Source organism: Camelus bactrianus, chromosome 20 (genome assembly GCF_048773025.1).
Source record: "Camelus bactrianus isolate YW-2024 breed Bactrian camel chromosome 20, ASM4877302v1, whole genome shotgun sequence".
In the NCBI taxonomy this organism is placed as follows: Eukaryota; Metazoa; Chordata; class Mammalia; order Artiodactyla; family Camelidae; genus Camelus; species Camelus bactrianus.
The window spans coordinates 20,629,303-20,651,383 of NC_133558.1; the positions used below are offsets into that span (position 1 = coordinate 20,629,303).

Here is a 22,081-nt window from a genome sequence, read left to right on the forward strand (position 1 = left end):
TACCCTGGGAGTGGGGAGTGTGCTCAAGAAACTCAATTTGGAGGCTGTCACAGCAGTACAGGTGAGATATGGTGAAGGCTTGGATTACTTGATGAAGGAAGTGAGAACTAGTCAGATTTGGGATACAATTTTAAGGGACAGTTTGAATAGAGAAAGAACAAGTAGATTGGGAAAACATTTTTTCAACACAAATGGAAGATAAGACATTAATTGACAATAAATACCTATAAATTGAATAAGAAAAGAACAAACCACCAATTTGAAAAATGAGTAATTTGCAAAGGAGGAAGTACAAAAGATCAATAAGCCTGTGAAAAATGCTCAGTCTCACTAGCAGTCTGGAAAATGCATTAAAGCAACAATTGGATACCACTTTTCTCATTAGATAGACAAAATTGAAAGATAGCTACTGTTTGCAGCACCAGTGAGAGAGTTTGGGGAAAACAGAACTCTTACACATTCCTGAATTATTACAAATTGTGGGGAAAGTGGTCAGGTAATATCTATTAACATAAAAAATACGTATTTTCTTTGATACTCCACGTTTGGAAATCTAGCCTAGAGAAGTAAAATCCTCATCATGTCCAAAATGTTTATTACAGCACCATTTGGCAATTGCAGCACCATTTGGCCAATGGCAAAAAGCTAGAAACAAGTCAAATGTCCAGATTTAAGGAAATGAATAAGCAGTAATTCATCCACAATGTTGGATGCTACACTATGACAATAATTGTTTAGAGTGATATATATCTACCTGGAGTGATGTACATGACAATTTTAGGTGAAGAAATCAAGTTGCAGAAGAATGCATATAGTTTGACTTTATTTGCATATTTTATATGAGCATGAATTAAGATATGGAGAGATTCATAGGAAGTTAACACTGATAACATGAGTTTTTAATTTTTAAAGATAAATTTAATAAAAATTTAAATAAAATATTTTTGAGACTTGGATTACGATGTGTATAATCTGGAGTGTGGTTTGATTTCTCAGTCATGGCAGATGCTCAGGCTTCTGGATGATGATGGATAAGGGTATCTTTATTCCTTAAACACTAGAAAAATATGCTTCTATTTCTTTAAAACCTAATTGGAACCTCCCAGGTAGAGGAGGACAGTGGTTGTTTTTCCTGCTCTTAATTGCTTTAAAGGGGGAGAGTAACAGAATTTAATCAAATATAAAACTAAATATTCAGATCAATTTTTCAGTTTATCCTTTTATCTCTTCAATCCTGTTTTAAAATTCTATACTTTCCCCCTTTCACTAGCTCCCTATATTTACTTCCTAGATATGTCAGTTATTATCTGGGGTGAGAGATATTTGGAAATAATGGGAAATTATATTTTTAATGCAGTTCCAACCCAGGAAATCTTTAACTGAGATAAGAATCACACTAATTTTACATAAATCATTTATTTCCAAGTATCTTTGCATTTCTTATTCAGCTTTGTTATTTCAAAAGTCACTTTCCTGCTTTTCTTTACTTATGCTTTCCTCCTAAACATAAAATGTCTAGTGGTAAGCCTTCCACGTATTTTTTTCTTCCCATCTTTACTGAGGTATAATTGAAAGATAAAAATTATATATATTTAAGATGTGATACTTGATTTCACTCCCAGTTTTACTGAGATATAATTGACGTATAACATTGTGTATGTTAAGGTTTACTATATATGTGTATATATATTGATTGCTATCACCTTACATAGTTTCAAATTTTCTTATTTCCTTTGATGAGAACTTTTAAGATCTACTGTTAGCAGCCAGCTTGAAGTTTGGATGTATGTTTCTGCTTGTTCTTGTGAACTGGGTACTTGACATTTGTGTTAGCTTATTTGTAAAATAAAATTTACCATTACTGATTTTCTGTTAAGCCCTACATTTCTACCTTTATATCTAAACTGTCTTGAGAGTACATATGTTCATTTTACTAATATTTGCATCATTTTGCTAAGCATGGTGCCATTTTGATAGCTCACCCTTTTCCCCTTCGTTTTTCTGAGGTCCTTTAAGATTTCCATTCCTGTATACTTAAGGGAGGATTAACAATTGTTTTTAACTGGCCTGCTTTTTGGTGGCCTTTAGAGAATAGTTTACAAAGTTTTCATAGTTAGAGTTTCCTATTTATTATATGACTTACTTGCTTCAAAGAAACCTAGTGGAGATGAAGATATTTTGACTGCAAGTTAGAAGTTACGGAGAAGATACAGGGAAGTTTTTATGGATCTATCCTTTCTGAATCCTTGGTTTGGAGAGATATACTCTTAGATATGGAGCCAGCTCAATGGATTGCTAAAGTCTGTCTACTGTTTTTCCAGTAGTTTCCCTGGCAGGGTCCCTGTTTCTTAGCAGAAATCCTAGAGAAGATGCATTAGTCAGAGCCTTCTAACTCCTACCAGCTAGCTGCCAGATGGATGAGAGAGAACTATAGAAAAATGACATAAGGATCATGAAAACCTAAATATTTTAAACTATATGAAAAGCTTTCTGGTCATATTTTTCCCTGATAATAAGCATAATATATGCAAGTGATGTCAACTAAAACTGGTAAAAATCTCTAAATGTGTATATTCCAGAGACATATATTTAACTTACAATATAAAAATTTCATGTTCCATATTTGTCCTTCCACCTTCTCTCCTTTTGTTTTCAATTCAGGCTTGCTAATAAATCCATGTGGTTTATCAAAGATCTTAGAATTCTGTGATTTCTAAAAGTAATTTAGGTTCTACAGCAGTTGCAGAGCTCTGAGCACACGATAGGGATCCACGAGTGCTTTAAATTGTACTAGAAGCTGTGGAGCTGCTGTCTTCAGCTTGTGGTTAATAACATCAATCATTTGTGAAACATTTTATACTTCGGGCAAGGACTAAAGTATAATTTCTCAGTCTCTCTCTTTTCGGTCAAACCTCTTTAAAGAATCCTAGCATATTAGATTAGTTTGAAAAGTTTCCTTGGAAGACATCCAGTTAATCCAGAAGGATTTTACATTTAGAATTATAGACTCATATTTGGAAGAAGCCATAAAGAAAATCTATTCCAGCTACTCAGCTGGTTCCTTAGAATCTCCTCTGCAGCATTCCCAGTGAATGATCATGCATGCTTCAACTCTTGCTCAAACTTTTTAAGGCATCCCACTTCTTTTTATAGCTGATATAAACATCTGTTACTTTGAACCTTCTATTCACTGGTCTTATTTCCTTGGGGATATACAAAATATTCTAATCCATGATGAACCTTCATATATTTGAAAATAATTCTCATTGTCTCCTTTGTGTCCCTCCCACCACCCCCAGGTGAAACTGCGGAATTTTCTGCTCACTTGAAATTGAGTCCCCTTACCATCATAGTCTTTCTCTTCTGAAGGCACTCTAGTTTATCCATATCCCATAACAGAACTGAATGTAATATTCAAAGTATGAGCTAACTAGCACAGAATATAGCAGTATGAAAATAAAGTTCTTAAAAACTATGCTTTTAAATTAGACTAAAATTGACTTTATTATAAGCCATACCTTGCAGCTACTTATTTGTGTCTCTATATTTTGCCTGCTTAAATTTCTTCTCCTAGCTGCCTCTTTTTGGAAAGTGCTTTTTTACAAGTGCATCAGCCATCTCCAAAACAGCAACTACAATGGTTTCTTTCAGTTCTTATTCTCCTTGATGTCTCAGCTATCCTTTAATCATTCTTTTTCTTAAGGCACTTGAATCAAATGATTTACTGAACCAAATGAAAACACACAGCAAGAAGAAAGGGGAAAGAGTTGGGGACAGGTTAACATACTTGGGATAGATTACACGAGGTGTGAAAGGACCACCAGATCTGAATCCTGACATATAAATTGACCTGATAGCCTCTCTCTCTGCTACATCAGACTTTCTAATTGAAGATGTGGTTAAAAGTTACATTGAACAAGAGGGCTCAGGGAAGGTAGATACCTGGAGCCAACACATTTTTTTCTGTTTAGGAACAGGACCTGGTCAGTTGCTGTCATTTTCTCATGACCTGTTGAATAACCTTGCCTTTTCTCTGTACATGTAGTGCAGAACACATATGGGACCAACATGTGTGTCACACCCATGATGCGTGTCACAAATGGGTGGCTGACTTAGCGATAATCATCCTTTCTTTTTGAAATTCTCGTCTTCCTTAATTATCATAACATTATACAGATTCTCCTTATATCTTCCCACAGCTTTTTTTTTCTTCTTTAATCTGTTCCATGTAGCAGGCTCAGTTCTTAGGCCTCTGCTTTTGCTAGCTCTGTGCTTTCTCTTCTGGGGAGGTCATTTACTCTTACGGCTTCAGTTGTGACCTCTATTGGACTGACCCCTCAAATGACAAGTGTTATTGTTTGTCCCTTTAAACTCATTAGTTTGTTTTTCTCTTTCTGTCCCACAAATTAGCTCCCAGTTTGTTATTGTCACCACGTTTCAATAGTTATGGAGTCAATTATTTTATTTTTCCTTTTCCTTTCTCATATGTAGTCAATCATTAGGAAATAGTGATTCTTTTTTGAAAAAAATATATCGTATCTGTCTCTTTTATTTATTCTCTTTCCATCACTTACTATCCCAAGCACCTCTTAACTAGATTTACGACTTATGACATTTCTCTTCTTCAATTTATTTGGCACAACCACAAGATTAACTTAAAAAAAAAAGCGACCTTATTCACTTCACTCTCCTTCTCAAACACCCAAGAAGGCTTCCAGTTGCCTGATGAGTAAAATATAAATTCCTGATTTGTTTTTAACATCCCTTTAGCATCTTCTTCTCACCCTCGTTTTCAAAATTATATCACCAAATGCTTCTCACGAGTCTACTGCAACAATATTACCTACTTCTGCTAGAAAATGACATGGCAGTCTTTAATCCCTTTGTTTTTTTCCTACTCTTCCACTTCACTCAGAACATTGACATCTTATCTATCTTTTGAGACACATCGTATACCACCAGTCCCTTCCCCATGAAGGTATCCCCTTTACCTTCTCATCCCAAGAGGTTGCTAACTTGTATTTTATTGTTCATCTAAACTACATCTTGATGCTTAGATTTTACTTAAAAAATTGTCATTTATATACATATTATATCACTATATATGTTGTAAGCTATTGATTATAGGGACTCATACTTTTCTGTGTACCCCTTATTGCTAGGACAGTGCCTTGCAAACATTAGGCCCATCAGGAGGAGTTATTGGTCGGTTGATTGGTTGGACTATTATAAAGATAAAATACTTCTCAAAGGAAATTATTAGAATTTTTTAATCAAAATGTTTTATTTCAGAAAGTATGCAGTCTTTCTTGACTAAATAATATAAGTATCAACTTATAAAACAATTGGAAGCTGAGGTTTGTGGTGGCTGAGAGATCTAAAAATGGTGAAACTTCCAAAGAGTAGAAATCTCTGCAGATGCATAGATTAAAGGGATTCTACAATTATGGTCCAGTTAGGTGGTGACTAGGATATGACTTGTATTTGGAAGATGGAAATCACAATAATCAGTTGTCTTATGGGCCTTCCTTTTATTTATCCTTACTCTTCCTTTTTGTTATACTTTACAAGTAAGGGAGGTTTTACTTGCCCTTGCGCCTTAGTGAAACTTCTGCTTTTTTACCCTTTTTTGATTCATTCTTTCCTTTAACTTTGTTCTTTCCTCCATCATCTTTCTTGTTTTCAACATCATTTTCTTCTGTATCTTTATTCTTTCCTGCATCTCTCTTTTTATTGTCCTGCTCTTCTTTATCCTCAAAACTCTCCCTCTTTTCTTGGGTTTCCTGTCCTTTTGATATTCCAGTCTCACTCTTCTTTACTTTGGATCTCTGTCCTTTTGGTATTCCAGCCTCACTCTTCTCTACTTGGGCTTCCTGCCCTTGTGGTATTTCAGCCTCACTCTTCTCTGCCTGGGCTTCCTGCCCTTGTGGTATTTCAGCCTCACTCTTCTCTTCTTGGGCTTCCAGTTCTTTTGTCATTCTCATGTCACTCACTTTTACTTGGGATTCTTGTCTTTTCATTATTGTGGCATCACTGTCCTTTACCTTGACCTCCATTCCTATTTCACCTTTCTCCAACTCAATGTCTTTTGCTTTCCTTTTTGACTCTCTTTTGTGCATTGATGTCAAGCTTTTATCAGAATCTGTGAATAAAATTTCCTTCTTTAGTGCTCCCTTGTTTTGTTGGCTACTCTGAAACTTTGTAGTGCCTCTACTTTTTAGAATCTGGTCTTTGGAATCTGATTTTTTTGCAAGTTCTCCATCCACGTAACCTGGAAATATAACTGAGCACACAACAAAAGTGCACGATTCAGATATCAAGTATTTTCTCTTTATTCCTACTTTTTTCCTGATACTGGTTTCTCTCTTTCTTTTTGTCTTAAAACTGACAAATGGGAGATAACTTGAAATATTCCTGAAAATATAAAGTGGTGGAACTATACACATAAAATTATATAAGTACTGATAACATTCCAGACTCTTTTCAATAAATTGGAAGATTAATAAAATAAAAGGTAAAATATGCTATAAATGAACTGATATTTGTTCAGTATATGATGGCTAGTGAATAATGCTTAATAGCTAAAGGAGGGTGTACTCTGAAAGGAAACAATTTAATTTTAGAAAATTTATGGAAAGAAGCAGTAATTGTTTTTTAAAATAGAAAAAGAAAACTCAAAATGTGCTTTCCATATTGAATAAAAGCACATCTCATTATGCAAAAGTAGTACTAGTACTAGCTGACAGTTACTAAGTGCCTACCATACACCAGGCATTTAACTGTTCTGAGCACTTTGTATGTATTACCTCATATAATTCTCACAACAACCATAAGGTAGGTACTATTATTATCCCCATTTTACAGATGAAAAAATTGAGACACAAAATTTTAAATGAATGTCCATATGGTCGTGAAGTTAGTAGGTGGTGGAGCTGGAACTTGAACCTGAGTAGTCAGATTCCACATTTCAGTTTTAACCAATACCCTAGACTGCTTCTTGTGATACCTGTTAACACACTATGCAAAAATTTCGGGTCCCTTTTGTCATGTATAGGTAAATTAACTCTGCTATGTCTCAATTTCTATGTGATAGAATAAACTTGAATTTGTTTGCTGCTGCTGCTGCTTTTTTTTTTTTTTTTTTTAGTGATTTAGTTCCCTGAATTAAGAAAAAACAGTATCTGTGTTGCCAAGGAGAATTGTGTGGGTTCTTGCTACGAAGCAGTCATATCTTTCTTTGAGAAAACCTAACATTTAATGTAGTATAAAGAATACTGAATTTAAGAGCTAAATCAGAACACCTGGGTTTAGTATCCCTGTTAACTGGGTTTATTTGGGTAAATCAGTTAACCCCCAGAGACTTATTTTCTTCATATTTAGTCTGCTCTGCCCACTTTGTAGGGTTATTTAAGGATTCTAGACAATGTTTAAGGAGCCTGGCCTTTAGAGACAGACTGGTTTAAATCCAGGTCCATACCTAGCTAGCTAGCTGGCTGATCTTGGGTAAACTTCACTTTCTTACCTGTAAAATGGGAGCAATAGCAGTAGCTACTTCACAGAAGTATAAGGAAGATTAAATAATATCTAAGTAAATCACTCAGTACAGTGCATGGAATATAGTATGTAGTCAGTAAATATGGACTATTATTACTATCAAATGAGATAGTACAGGCAAAAACTGTCTCTGATCTAACAAAGCATTTTTAGTTCCAACCAAATAATTTAGAAAAATGGTTAATTGTGTCAGAGAAAGATACATTGCTTAAAATTTAACTTTTTTTTTTAACAGAGAAAGCTTTCTGGTACATTTTGAGTTAGATGTTTGAAAAATTGACATTTACTAATTGTTAAAGTGAAACACATTTGTATTAGGTAAGAAGGTAACTATAAATCAAAAGGGATGTTGTAGTTCAGTGTTTTCTGTTTGGTTTTTTAAACTTTTGACACCAAAATAAAAATAATATTAGGAACCTTGCAGTAGTACTTTCTGAGCCCTTTTGTATGTTTTCCTCCATAGTGCAGTTCAATAAGAAATGAGTACTTATATTTTATTTTAGACAAACTCATTTCCAGTTTTTTAATTGAAAAAATCAATAGTAACATATCCCAAGCATTTCTATATTGAGAAAGACAGTCCAGAATATTTTGATGTTTGACAGCACTATCAGTTGACACTTATTTTGTTTAGGGGTGTGGTATGGTAAAGAGCATGTTTTTTCACAGAAGCTTCTAATCTAAAATACCACTAATTAATCTAGTCACTTCTAATAGTATCTTCATACCACTGATTGCTTTAATCTTTGTTGTATATTTTATATTTTAAACTTAACACAAATTAGATTTTCTAGGATTTATTTTTTAGAAAACTAATTATCCCATAAAGTGAGATCCACTCTTATTTCAACTTTGCATTGCAGAAGTAAGCCACAAGTATTATTCCACCAAATTCTAAGCTCCTCTCTCCATTCTTCCATATTTCTAGATAATACATAAATCTTTTCTTTCCTTGAGCCTTATAATTTCCATAATATAAAAATTTTAAGCCCTGGTTGAAAGTCTGTTTATTACAGGCAGTAGCCTATACAACAAAATTATAATAGAGTCAAAACTTTTAATTAAGACCTTGGTGATCATTGTAATGTATTAAATTAAAAATTTAAGGCTGATTAAAAATTTTAAATTGGATTAATTTTTACTAAAGTTGAAAGATATCATAAAATGACTATCACATTAATAATTCTAATCATGTGATACTTAAAATCATGTAGAAGAATATAGACCATGTGCTTTATTAGGATATTAATCTTACTAGATTCTTAATCTAGTGACTTGTCAGAGCACAATCAAATGTAGACTCTAAAAGATCTGTTAAGCATTAGAGGTGAATCATTCTAGTTCTCAGGTTTTGAGTTAATTTAACAGATCATATACTTATTAGCAGAATGTGGAGGTAAGAAAATAAGAAACTCAACTCGAGAGGATGATGAAGTTTGATGGGCAGATCTGTCTTAAATCTTTCTTTGAACAATAAATTAAAACTAGACCTCCTTTTACTGAAAATACCAACACGAAACAATATGTTTGAAATATTGTCAATAAAAACATATCTTTCACAAGAAAAGAATTTAAAAGATTGAACTGTTTTTTCTGGTAATTAAAAATATATTTATTAAAAACGATCCCTTTCCATCTCCCCCTTCCTTTTGGTTAGGAAACACACACAGTCTTATTACCTTCCCCATGTGAGGAGGGCATTTGAGGGACGCAGACACATCATGAATGCTCTGAATGCATATTGTTTCTTATTTTGTGAATCAAAAGAAAATAATTTTCGCTTCCAACTTTGTGTTTTCTCCCCACTCACAAACCCACACTCCTTCTAAGTGTGAACTGAGAACAAACAGTGAGGCTTAAATATGATTATAAAGACATATTTCATGTTTGTCAGTGAATGAGATACTTGAAATGTATCTCACTACATATAAGTATTACTTCTTATGATTAAATATTTACAGAGTTTTAAACATTATTATTCTATTTTTATATGATTTCCATGAAGAACTGAGCCATTAATTAAATAATCCTGATATAGAGAAGTCTGAACTTAAAAGTTAAAAGCCAAACTGATTTAAATGAGACATCTTCTATTTTAAAAGGATGATTTATGTGTATTTAATTTTACGGCTTTTCTAGTAGATGTATATTTGTATTTACAAACATTTGATTTATAGATAAGATTTCAGGTCTAATCACAAAAAAGGCATTTGTGATTCAGTATAGGAGGCAGTGTGTTGATTTGGAAAGAGTAGGTACTTCAGAGGCAGGAAGTCCTTGGTTTAAATCCTGACAGTGCTGTTTACTAATTCTTTAAACTTGGGCATGTCTGAACCAGTTTCCTGATCTGTAAAGAAGGGGATAATAATAGCTACCAGGCAGGGCTATAGTAAAGAATAAGAGATACTGTTTTTGAAAATGCCCAGCACAGTGCACAGTACATAGTAGGTGCTCAATACCTACTATCCCTCAAAGGTAAAGTTATTTACAAGGCAACAGGAAGCAGGTAAGATTTTGTTCTTAAATAGTTCTTTTTCCTATTAATATGATTTAGCAGGCCTTCACTTATAACTAAAAAAAGAGTTCTAAATTACCAGCAAAGAACTAACAGAATTCAGAAACCAATCTTTCTTTTATTACATTTTGCTGAGTCAGTAAGGAGATTCTTTTTCAGAGCCTAGAAGATGGCCAGAGACTATGGCACCCTTTTGCAGTCTCTCCAAAAATAGTTATTTAAAATATTGGAAGATTCTGGAGAATAGGGACATTTAAAATGACCTTACAAGCACAAGACTATTTTGTGAGTAGAAACAACCAGTTGAGAAAATAACCATAAACCATGTAAAATATCAGAGTTGAGACTAGATAATGAACTTACCCATAGGAGATAGTGCTAAAAATAAAATACAAAAGAAAGGTCAGTGGGAATTTTCTAACTCAAGGAGAACCCAATTCCCAATGATACCCTTTGTTGGTGAATGCAGGAGTAGGATCTCCAGAGAGTATAAAACCCTGTTTCATCCTCTGGGAAGCTGCTGGCCAAACCCCCACATCCTACTCCACAGGGGAGGTTATCTCTAGGAAACCATTAGTGTATGGGATTGAATCCTTGGGTAAGTAATATTTATTCCACCAAAATTCAAACTATTGCATTTCCCACTTTTCATTGTTCTCTCACAAGTCAGTTTGTTACCCACTTTGCTTCATTTAAGTTTGAAAAATGTGTATTTTGGTCAGTTATCAAAATCACCATCTAGTCCTATTCTTTGTCAGTCTTAGGGGATTTTCCTTTTTAATAAAAATTATCTATTGCCAGATTATAGCACAAGGAAAATAGGCTCTTTTTCGATGGACTAGCTGGGAATATATGCTGCCAATAATGTTTGATAGAAAATAACCAGAACCAAATATAAGACCATTATATTTTGTTTCAAACAGAAATTAGAGAAAAGGAAATAAAAATATGAGAAAATCAGTTATTTAAGACATAGTGACTATTCTAAGGCAGAAGAGCTTGGAATACAAAAATTTGGGGGAAAACTCAAAGGACTGAGACACAGAAATGGGTAAAGCAATGAAATGAAATGATCCAAACTTACTGATTTTTCCAGAACTGTCCATTGAAAGAGACAAAACAAACAAACAAACAAACAAAAAAACAGTAGGTATTGGGTTTTCCCTTCTTACCCAACCCTCAAGCCTCTATACTGGTTGGAATCTGTGTCAAAAACAATTAAGTTCCATTTATTTAAATATGGAGAACCTCCATTTCCCTTCCCTCTTATCTTGGTCTGTTGTGATTAGCTACTTTGTTAAAAAATTTTTAAACTGAACTATAATTGACATATAACATTACACAAATTGAAGGTATAACAAATGTTAATTTTTTAATTTTCTTTTTTTATTGAAATATAATTGATTTATAACACTGTGTTAGTTTTGGGTGTATAGCAAAGTGATTCAGTTATACATATACATGTATATATATTCTTTTTCAGATTCTTTTCCATTATAGAAAGGAATTCCTATAATGTAATTATTATCACAAGATAGTTAATATAGTTCCCTGTGCTATACAGTAGGTCCTTGTTGTTTATCTATTTTATATATAGTAGTGTGTATATGTTAATCCCAAACTCCTCTAAGTTATTCTCCACCCCACCTCTTTCCCCTTTGGTAACCATTTTTTTTCTCCATCTGTGATTCTGTTTCTGGTTTGTAAATATGTTCATTTGGGTCATTTTTTTTTTTTTTAGATTCCACATATAGGAGATACCATATGATATTTGTCTTTTCTCTGAGTTACTTCACTTAACACAACATAATTTGATACGTTTATGTATTATAATATGACTGACATTGTAGTGATAATTAGCACCTCTATCACATTACATAATGATCCTTTTGTTTTAGTGGTTGGAATCCTTATATTCTAGTCTCTTAGCAAGTCTGACAATTATAATATTGTTGTCTATATTTACTATATTGTCCATTAAATCTCAAAGGCTTATTGACTACTTGTTGCAAGCTTGTAATCTTAAACATGTCCTATACCTGCACTCCTCTAATTCTCTAGTAACCACCATTTTACTTCTGTTGTTACTAATTTGGCTTTTTTAGATTCCACATCTGGATGATACCATGCAGTACTTCCTTCCTGTGTCTGACTTAACCACTTAGCGTAACATGTTCATGGTCCATCTGTGTTGTTGCAAATGGTGAGATGTCCTTCTTTCTTATGGCTGTGAATCATATTTCATTGTATACATAAGTCATCCCTCAGTATCTCCGGGAATACTTTATCCTTCCCACCCAAATCCATGGAGCTCAACTTTCTTATATAAAATGGCATAGTGTTTGCATATAAACTACAAACATCCTCCTGTATACTTTAAATCATCTCTAGATTGCTTAGAGTACTTAATGCAATGTAAGTGCTATGTAAATATTTGCTGGTATGCAACAAATTCAAATTTTGCTTTTTGCAAGTTTCTGGAATTTTTTCCTGAATATTTTCTATCCATGGTTGGTTGAATTCATTGATGCTGAACCCATCGATACAGAGGGATGACGGTATGCCACATCTTCTTTATCCATTCATCTGCTCATGGGCACTTAGGTTGTTTCCATATCTTGGCTATTGTGAATAATGCTACAATAAACATGGGATTGCATATATCTCTTTGATACCTTGTCTCATTGCCTTTGAGGTATATACCTGGAAGAGGAATTGCTGGATCATATGGTAGACCTTTTTCTAATTTTTTGAGGAATCTCCTTATTGTTTTCCATAGTGGTTGGACCAATTTACGCTCCCATCAACAGTCCACAAGGGTTCCCTCTTCTCCACATCCTTGCCAACACTTATTATCTCACATTCTTTATATACATATATATATATTTAGATATAGTCAGTTTACATCATTGTGTCAATTTCTGGTGTATAGCATAATGCTTCAGTCATACATGAACATATATATATTCATTTTCATATTCTGTATGAAATATAATTCCTTGTGCTATACAGTATGAACTTGTTTATCTATTTTATATATATATATGTTACTATCTGCAAATCTTGAACTCCCAATTTATCCCTTCCCACCCTCTTCCCCACTAATAACCATAAGTTTGTTTTCTATGTCTGTGAGTCTGGTTTTTTTTTTTTGATTCCACATATAAATGATATCATATAGTAGTTTTCTTTCTCTTTCTGGCTTACTTCACTTAGAATGACAATCTCCAGGTCTATCCATATTGCTGTAAATGGCATTTTATTCTTTTTTATGGCTGAGTAGTATTCCATTGTATGAATATACCACAACTTCTTTATCCAGTCATCTGACAATGGACATTTAGGTTTTTCCATGTCTTGGCTATTGTATATAGTGCTGCTATGAACACTGGGGTGCATGTATCTTTTTGAATTAAGGTTCCCTCTGGATATATGCCCAGGAATGAGATTGCTGGATCATATGGTAAGTCTATTTTCAGTCTTTTGAGGAATCTCCATACTGTTTTTCTTAACGGCTGCACCAAACTACATTCCTACCAGCAGTGTAGGAGGGTTCCCTTTTCTTCACACCCTCTTCAGCACCTATAGCTTCAGATTAAAATATAAATTTCTTAGTGTGTTATTTCCATAGCCTTTCCAGTGATCTGACCCCAGACATATTTTGCCAACATTGTTTTCCTGTTTCTCTTCTGTAACTTAATTCTCTAACCAAATGAACAACTTTTTATTTTTTTTGTCCTTGACATGTTGTTTCTTGTTTCTGTGGGCCTTTTAATTTACTGGAAAACCCCCCAAAACTCCAAATCCCAAGACTGTTTATAATTAAAGTAATACTTAAAAATGTGGAAGAAAAGAGGTAGAAAATAGTCTGATTTTCAGGGTTCAGACTGGTCAGATGTCAAAAGTATCAGTGCATTAAAGGACCCCAGATGTTACAGATGACCAGAGGAAAGAGAGAAAGACAATTGGAACTTACCAGCTGCTACTGGACCAATTACTAAAAAAGAAAATAAAACAAATTATTATTTAAAAAATTATGTACTCAATTCCCATTGAAAATCCAGTTGGAACATCAGAAAAGGGACTTTTAGGAAACATTGCATCTTGTATGAATGTGCTATCTCTTATTAATTCAATATTAACTCCATTTAAATAACCTAAACATCCAGGCTATTTTGGAAGGCCTGTTTGATAGGTTATATGAGTGAGACTCACTTTTCTAATGAAATAATTTTTAAGATTGTTAACTAGGGCAAAGGTCACAACCTTTCAGGAGACTGGTTACCAGTTCAAGATTACTAATTTAAATTCCCTTTTCCTTATTCTTTTTTTTAAAAAAAAATTATTTTAATGTCTTCTTTATTTTTATTTTTAATTTAATTTTATTTATTTATTTTAAAAATATTTTACTTATTTATTATTTTATTTTGGTGGGAGTGGGGGGAGGTAATTAGGTTTATTCATTTTTAGAGAGGGTAGTAAGGATTGAACCCAGGACCTCATGCATGCTAAGCACGCGCTCTACCACTTGAGCTATACCCTCCCCCTATTTTATTTTTTTTAATTGAAATATAGTCAGTTACAATGTTGTGTCAATTTTCAATACTTCAGTCATATAGGATCTTTTCATTTTTTCTGTCTTTCAACGTTCTCTCTCCCTTTCAAAGCTCTACCACCATCTCAGCACTCATCATATTCCTTTTGTAGTGCACAAAGTTTATTTATAATTATGAATTTTAAAGCTTTTGTAATGATAATTTTTCAATGTTTTTTCCTTTTTGATAATTTCTGGAGTTTAATCAGAATTTTAAATCTAGTTTAAGAAATAGCATGTAAAACTTATAACCATGTAAGACAAGCATTCTTTCTTGCACATCTTCAGGGGTATAGGATAGGGCAGAGCCAGGATCACTTATAATGACAGATGAGAAATTCCAAGAGCTTCAATTTCCTGATCTTCTATAGTCCTCAATCTTTCATATCTTCAGAGTGGGCAAAATGGAGTTTAGTCTTTCTTCCTTTTCTTCTCAATTTTTATGAAAATTTAAAACTCTTCAAGAGCTAGCTATGTTTATTTAAATTTTGCTCGTTTTATTTTTCTTTCTATTTCAGTCTCTATCTCAGAATGTGTCTGTTTTATTCTTTACCTTCCCTTATGTAATTCTTCTAAGTCCATCACTTTACTATTCCTTGTCTTATTTAAAAAATATCTGAGCTAAAGTCTTTATTACTTTAGGACATTTGTTCTATTAAAATTAAGGCCATATTATGTCTGTTCTTTTTATTCTATTTATTTTTATTCTATTTATTGCATCAATAGATTTTTCACTTATCATCAGTAATTTTGAGAAATGCAGAAAAATTTAAAAGTGAAAGAGATGGGGAAACATGCCACTTAGATTTTGCATTAACAGGCATGATTATAGAGAATCAAAGAACCCTGTGGGAGGCCAAAGGACACTAGGATTGACAACCAGACAGTATGTTGATGGGTTTGGAAAAGAACTGTACCTAACCTAACACAAAATTCAAGCTTCTGAAAATTCAGTTACTAATCATATTCTCTATGGTGGAAGAGGAAAAGAATTCCTGAAACCACTCTTCCTCCTAAGAAGGAAGCTGCAATGAAGCATCATTAATTAACCCCTCTGTTGTTTTTGTCCTGTAATCTAGGGCTGAAGGGCAAAAGTGGAGGCATTAATATACCCACAACTTCATATAAGTTGCAGGTAATAGGAGTGCTGGGAGATGGCATGCAGTAATGATTATTGTTCTGGTATAGAAGTTATTGACAGTCAGATACTAGTTTCCAGTTAGTATAATGTATTGATTTCACACAATTATTATAGATAAGCATTATTTATGACTTACAAACCAACAGTGACTGTAAAGACTATTATTATAATAAGTTGAAGATTTATTCTTTGCTCATAGGTCATTTAGAAAAGAGTTGAAATATAGTTGTTAGATAAAAATGGCTGGCTTTGTATGTGGAGGGGATACGGTAAGCTGCTGAGAAATAGGCAGCTGGTGAAATTATACATAAAATCTCATCCAAGTCAGTCACACCTCCACCTAGTGTCCTGAACAGAATATGTCTTAATGCTATTGCTTCTAAATATAGTAAAAAGGGACATTTTATCATCTGATTAAAATACGAAGCCTTTTCACAACACTTAGCACTTAGCTAATGTCAACCTGGAAGAAGCTCTTTATGACTGCCAAATAAAGAACTACACTACTACAGGTACTTTGGAATCTTGTGTCAAAAACATAAAAATAGATCTCTCTACGGGTGTTTATTTTGAAAGAATAACTAACATGGTTTCCCTGACTTAAAGAGTTAGTAAGGTTATCATCCTATATAAATGGACATGAAAAATTTAAGTTTACTTTAGGAGACATAGGCAAGGATGGGAAAAGTATGTATATATACACATATTTCTTAGGAAATCAGGAAAAAAGAATTTCACATTCATGTGTAATTTTTGAAAAACTGTTTCTCTTGAAAGTCCTCCACTGAAAAGTATGTTAAAGTAGACCCTTGAAGCATAGTAGGAGAAAGGAATTAGATGTTGCTCCATTTGAATTTAGCTCTCACAATTTTTCTGCCTTCTCTCTTTTGGCTGAAAGACCTGATTTTTCTGCTCCCTTCTCTCTTCATCATCAGATTTCCCTCATGGCTTGATCTGTGTTGATAAAATGTTTAAACTGTCCCCAGCACTTGTTTCCCCCTGTCTTTTTTTTTCCCTTCAGTAGGGGTTTATGCTTTCCTCTAATTTATAAATAAATAAATCAGTTGTTTCAGTAATGTGGATTAAGGAGAATGAGAACATCAGATTTGCAAGTAAATAATTAAAGATAATACCAAATAAAGATAATACACATTAAATTTTAAGAGAAATTAAGTAATTTACCCACAGCCACATGTCTGGTGTTTTAGCTGAGATTTGAACTTAGGTCTGTATGATTCTTTTCTTAATCACTGCAATATATTACCTTTCCATTTTCTTTTACCAGTTAAAATCATACAAATGGTTTTATTCCATATTTAGAATCATTCTTGAGAATATATATATATATATATATATATATAAATGGAATTATGAATTTAAAGGATACTATCATCTGTAGAGCTTGCAACATACTGCACATTTGCTTTCTAAAATGGTTATATTAATTTAAATGGAATCAGTGATGTATCAATGTATAATTTTTATCACAGCATTAGTGATATTTTTTATCATATTTAAATTTTTCTCTTCATTGGGTAAAAAGTACTACCTCAGGGTCATGATTTTCTATCCTTTTTTTTAAATTTTACCAGTCATTGGGCACACTATAGACTCTAAATTCATCAGTAATTTAAGGGTACTAGATAATGGGACAGCAAAGGGGGTTGTAAAATGTGAATTCATTTCAGGGAAACTTTTCTAAAAGACATTAGAATTAAAAACAGATGAATAATAACTTACCAATAGGTATTGGAGTAACTGGCAGGACAACATGAAACAAAAATATATTAGCAGAATTTTTGGATCAAGAATATAATTTCCTTCTTTGCTCTTTCCAGGGCAACAGAGAGATATTTGTAAGACATCAGACCTCCCCCAGAAAGATGCCCATAATGGAATAAGAGGAATTAGCATTTCTCTTGTGGTAAAGGAATAGTCCTAGTCTGATACGACTGGTTTCAGTGTATTATGATGGAGTAGAAAGGCAGGGTGGGCTAGTACATATATGCTTACATCATTCTTTTTCTTCTCTAGTATGGAGGATTTAAATTGTACAGAGAACTTTCAAAAAATTTGAATGCTAATTGCAGTTATTCTCTTTCCTTTTTTCACATCTAACATAGTGATTTTTCTCCTCTGTTCCTTATTGGTAACTCCATATTGACTATATCCCACCCTATATATCTTTCTTTTTTGCAGTATGAAAAGTTTTATTTGTTACTGAAAGCTTTTTGAGTTTTTTTAGAAAACAAAATGTTTCTTTTATATTTGGCCTCTTAGTGAAATACTCTTTTCATTGAGGAATTAATAACACAGCAGGTTGCCAAGGAAGAAGGAGAAGGAGATTATTTATAAATAAAAGCATTAAGTGCAGCTATTCAGAATTGGAAAAAAGTTCTCATTTTGGGATCCCAATTTGTACCAGATTTATGAAAAGAAAAGGAACTTACTGATAGGTACTGCTACATGTGCTAAAATCCAAACAGAAATTATTAGTATGGGTTGACACTGATAACAGAATTGACACTGATAGTAAAATTCTTACTGATACTGTTTCCAGACAGGAATTTCTGGAATGGAAAGGATGAGCAAGCGCCAAGCCTTTTACGTGAGTTACTTTAGTGTCCCTTTTACAGTTACACAGTAGTTTTGACAGGTGGAGAAGGGGTGAGTTAGTTTCCTTTTATCAGCCAGTTTTGCTTGGAAATTGAAATATCACAGAGCCGGAAAAGGCTTATTTCCTTTCAATTTTGCTTCCATTTTCATTCTATTCCCTTCTCTCATTGCTTACTCTTTCATGAGTTTTCCCACTTTTCTCTGTCATTTCTCTCTTATAGTTAGTTGAAAATATATTTTCTTGAAATTCAGTAGTGCTAATCCCAAGATTTTCATCACATTCTTAATTATTCCTGTTTATCAGTTTCATTTTCCAGGTATTATTCAGTAATCCAGGTGGAAAGAAGTGGGTTTATGTATATGCAAAGATATATGACCATGAGCAGTTCTAGCTGTCAGAAATGAAGACAGAGTTCACTTTTTCTGACTCCCTCCTCAGGCAATAATATATGATGTTTATTACATCCATATCGTAAGTCTTTTTAAGTATACAAAAATGGTTTGTTTTTAGTAGGACATTTTAACTTACTAGGAGAAAAATCAGTCATGTTTATTTTTTTCACCTATCTTTGTAATCTGTGCTTTGTATAAAGTCATAAATATTCTAGCAGGATTCTGAAGAGAGGATATAAGAGATATAAATGTCAATCTTTCCCTTGAAATGGAAACAACCATGTTTAGGAAAAAGCCCACAATGGATACATAACAAATATCAAATAGAAAGGGAATTTCTTAGAATTGCAGGTGTCATCAATCTGGATATAGAGACCATGGCTCTCTTGTTTATACTGTTCAGTGAATGAAGACAGAAATACATTTTACTTCTTAATACTACTAAAACATACTGGTCAGATGCAATAGCTCAATTTCTAGAAGAAGTGAGAGAAATAAATTACTTTTTCTTCCAATTTTCCTCAACTTCTCTGGATGAGAAACATGTCAAGAATGTTCAGATTTATATATAAACTCTGGGAGGGCAGTATCTTCTGTTTTGGTCCTTGCTGTATTCCCAGAGCCTGGCACACGGTAGGCCCTCAATAATTATATATTTCTGAGTGAATAAGATCTCAGTGAATTTAACTTTGCCAGTTCAATTTTATTTCTGTTACCTACTTTTAAAATTTCCTACCAAAATTATTTATAAACTCTAATAATAAAAATATTAGTAGCCAGCTTTTTTCCATAGGTGACAATTTGCAAAAAATGTTCATAAGCATTATTTCTTATTTCAGGTCATCTTTAACCAGCTGAATATTTGACTTGCTATCTGTGGTTTTTTACTTTCAAAATATTCATCAGTAACTTTAAAGGAATTTATCCAATGTAAAAACAAGAGAAATTGGAAAAGTTGAATGTCAAGGCCTTACATGTTCAGAAAAGGATGTAATCGATACAGGAACCAACCCTAGAATTAATGAATAGGTGTAGAACTTACCTGGTTCTTCTTGCCTTACTGTGAAAAGGAAATCAAATAATTAAATGAATGGGAGGTTTCTGGGTAAAGAACAGAGTTACTTCTCAAATATTTTATGCTGAAAGTTTTAGAAACAGGACTTTAAGAGACCACCAAACCCTCTTTTTAGAGTCAGTTAAATATAGTGGGGGGGTAAGTACCTTCAGATTATTTTGCTCAAGTCCCTTTTAATTTGAGAGCCTTTTTGGAAAGAAAGGCAAGAGTGGAATCATTCAGAAAGGCTATTTTCTTCCTTCTGATTTCTCTCTGCTAATTCAAACCTTCAAAAATCATCAACTGGTAAGATTTTTATATAATTTACCCTTTATTGCCTCTTCTTCTTTTTATTCCCCTTTTTTCATCACTTCTTTGGAATTATTGTATGGATTTATCATGGTTACCATGATTCTTCTATGCTAATTATTATTTTTTAGATTAATTTTAGAAAAATTTTTATTTTCCCCATAAGCATAAATATTTTAGGGCTAGTGACTGTATTTCTCATTTGAATGAGATGGAGGCACTGCTTAACTGTATACAAACCTGAAATTGAATCCCAGCTTCTGCTGCTCATAATTATGGAATCAAAGGCAAGTTACCTAATCTATTTCCTTCTTTTTTTATAATAGGAGTAGCAATACTTATCTGATATAATGTATGTGTATATATAAAGCTCTGAGTACAGTGCCTGGCATATTATAAGTACTTAATACATATTATTTATTATTGTAGTACCACATTAATTACTAATTAGATCCAGTTATAGCCTCCAAATGGAAATTGATAGTTGAAAATGGAGCAAGATGCTGAAAATAGGAATAGGGAAACAAGAAGACAGAAGGTGAGAAATGCTGAAAAAATTAAGTAAAGCATAGAGTCAGAAATATAAATCTTAAACCTTGGCACATTCACACTAAAAACAGACACAAAAGGGCTTCTAGATACTCTAAAAAACCAATGATAACCGAATTGAGAGAAACATGGGACTTACTTTTAGGTTTCTCAGGTCTTGCTTTAATAAAAAAGGCAAATGAACAAATTAGTGTAGTTGTCTGATGAAACAAAAACACATTATCACTGATGTCATTATTAAGATGAGCATCACAGACTGAATAGTAGTGAAAAGAAGAGAGATTAAGAAAGGACCACCTTGCCTTGAGAATGTTATGGAAGGAATGGTCCACAGCTAGTGATGGAGCTCACTCTTTCCTTTCCCATCTAGGTCTCTGATTGTGTGAAATCAGGAAATGTGTCACATCCCCACCTGTTTCAGTTGAGCTACTTTCTTGGTCTTTGCCATTTTTCTCTCCCAATCTCCACCCACATTCTTAATCTCTGTAGTCCTCACCACCGTTCCTCACTGGATTTGCCCAGGTTGTCGCTCCCTTCTCTGAGAGCAAGTTCTGTGTTCTCTTCACTAGTAAGGGCAGCTTCTTCAAATAGCCTCATGGGCAGTCGATAAAATAAAGGAAACCAGAGGAGGTTTGTTCTGATAGAAGATTTCAGTGAAGATGTGGAGTTATTCCTTTAGAGATTCCAAGAACTTGAAGGGATAGGTTGCACTGCAAAAAGGGCTGAATCTTTTGCAGGTGGACACACTGGTAATCTACAGACATATTTGTCATGATTACCTGCTTCCTCATGACTTTATAGTATATTTGTTTTATATGCTTTCTTTTCATTTTCAATTATTTTAAGAATACTAAAAATCACAATATCTCAGGAACTAATAATTACACTACCTGTAATGTAACATTTGTCACATTTGTTCCCAATTTTTCTTTCTAGAAAAAATAGTACTGACATGGCTAAAATTCCTTTGAATCACCAATCCCAGGTTTATTTTCTTCCCTCTGCTCTTTGGAGGCAATCACTGTTATGAATTCATAAATTTTATTATTTATTTATAAGTAATTCTGAAATGAACATAGGGGTGCAGATAACCCTTTAAGATAGTGATTTTGTTTCTTTTGGATATGTACTCTGAAGTGGGATTGCTGGATCATATATTAGTTCTGCTTTTAATTTTTTGAAGAAGCTCAATTCTGTTTTCTATAATGGCTGTGTTAATTTACATTCCCACCAACAGTGCACAAGGGTTCTCTTTTCTCCACAGCCTCACCAGCACTTGTTGTCTTTTTGATAATAAGCATTCTAACAGGTGTGAGATTATGTCTTATTGTAGTTTTGATTTACATTTCCCTAATG

General features: G+C 33.3%; 2 protein-coding genes across 4 annotated transcripts in view; one reads left to right on the forward strand and one right to left on the reverse strand.

Moving 5' to 3' along the window:
- Nucleotides 1-22,081, forward strand: part of LOC105066739 (butyrophilin-like protein 1) — a 224,876-nt gene that overhangs the window by 79,308 nt on the left and 123,487 nt on the right. The window lies entirely within an intron of this gene.
- Nucleotides 979-20,825, reverse strand: TSBP1 (testis expressed basic protein 1). Its single transcript, XM_074348452.1, has one exon. The coding sequence runs from the start codon at nucleotides 6,444-6,446 to the stop codon at nucleotides 5,583-5,585; it is 864 nt and encodes a 287-aa protein (XP_074204553.1). The 5' UTR covers nucleotides 6,447-20,825; the 3' UTR covers nucleotides 979-5,582.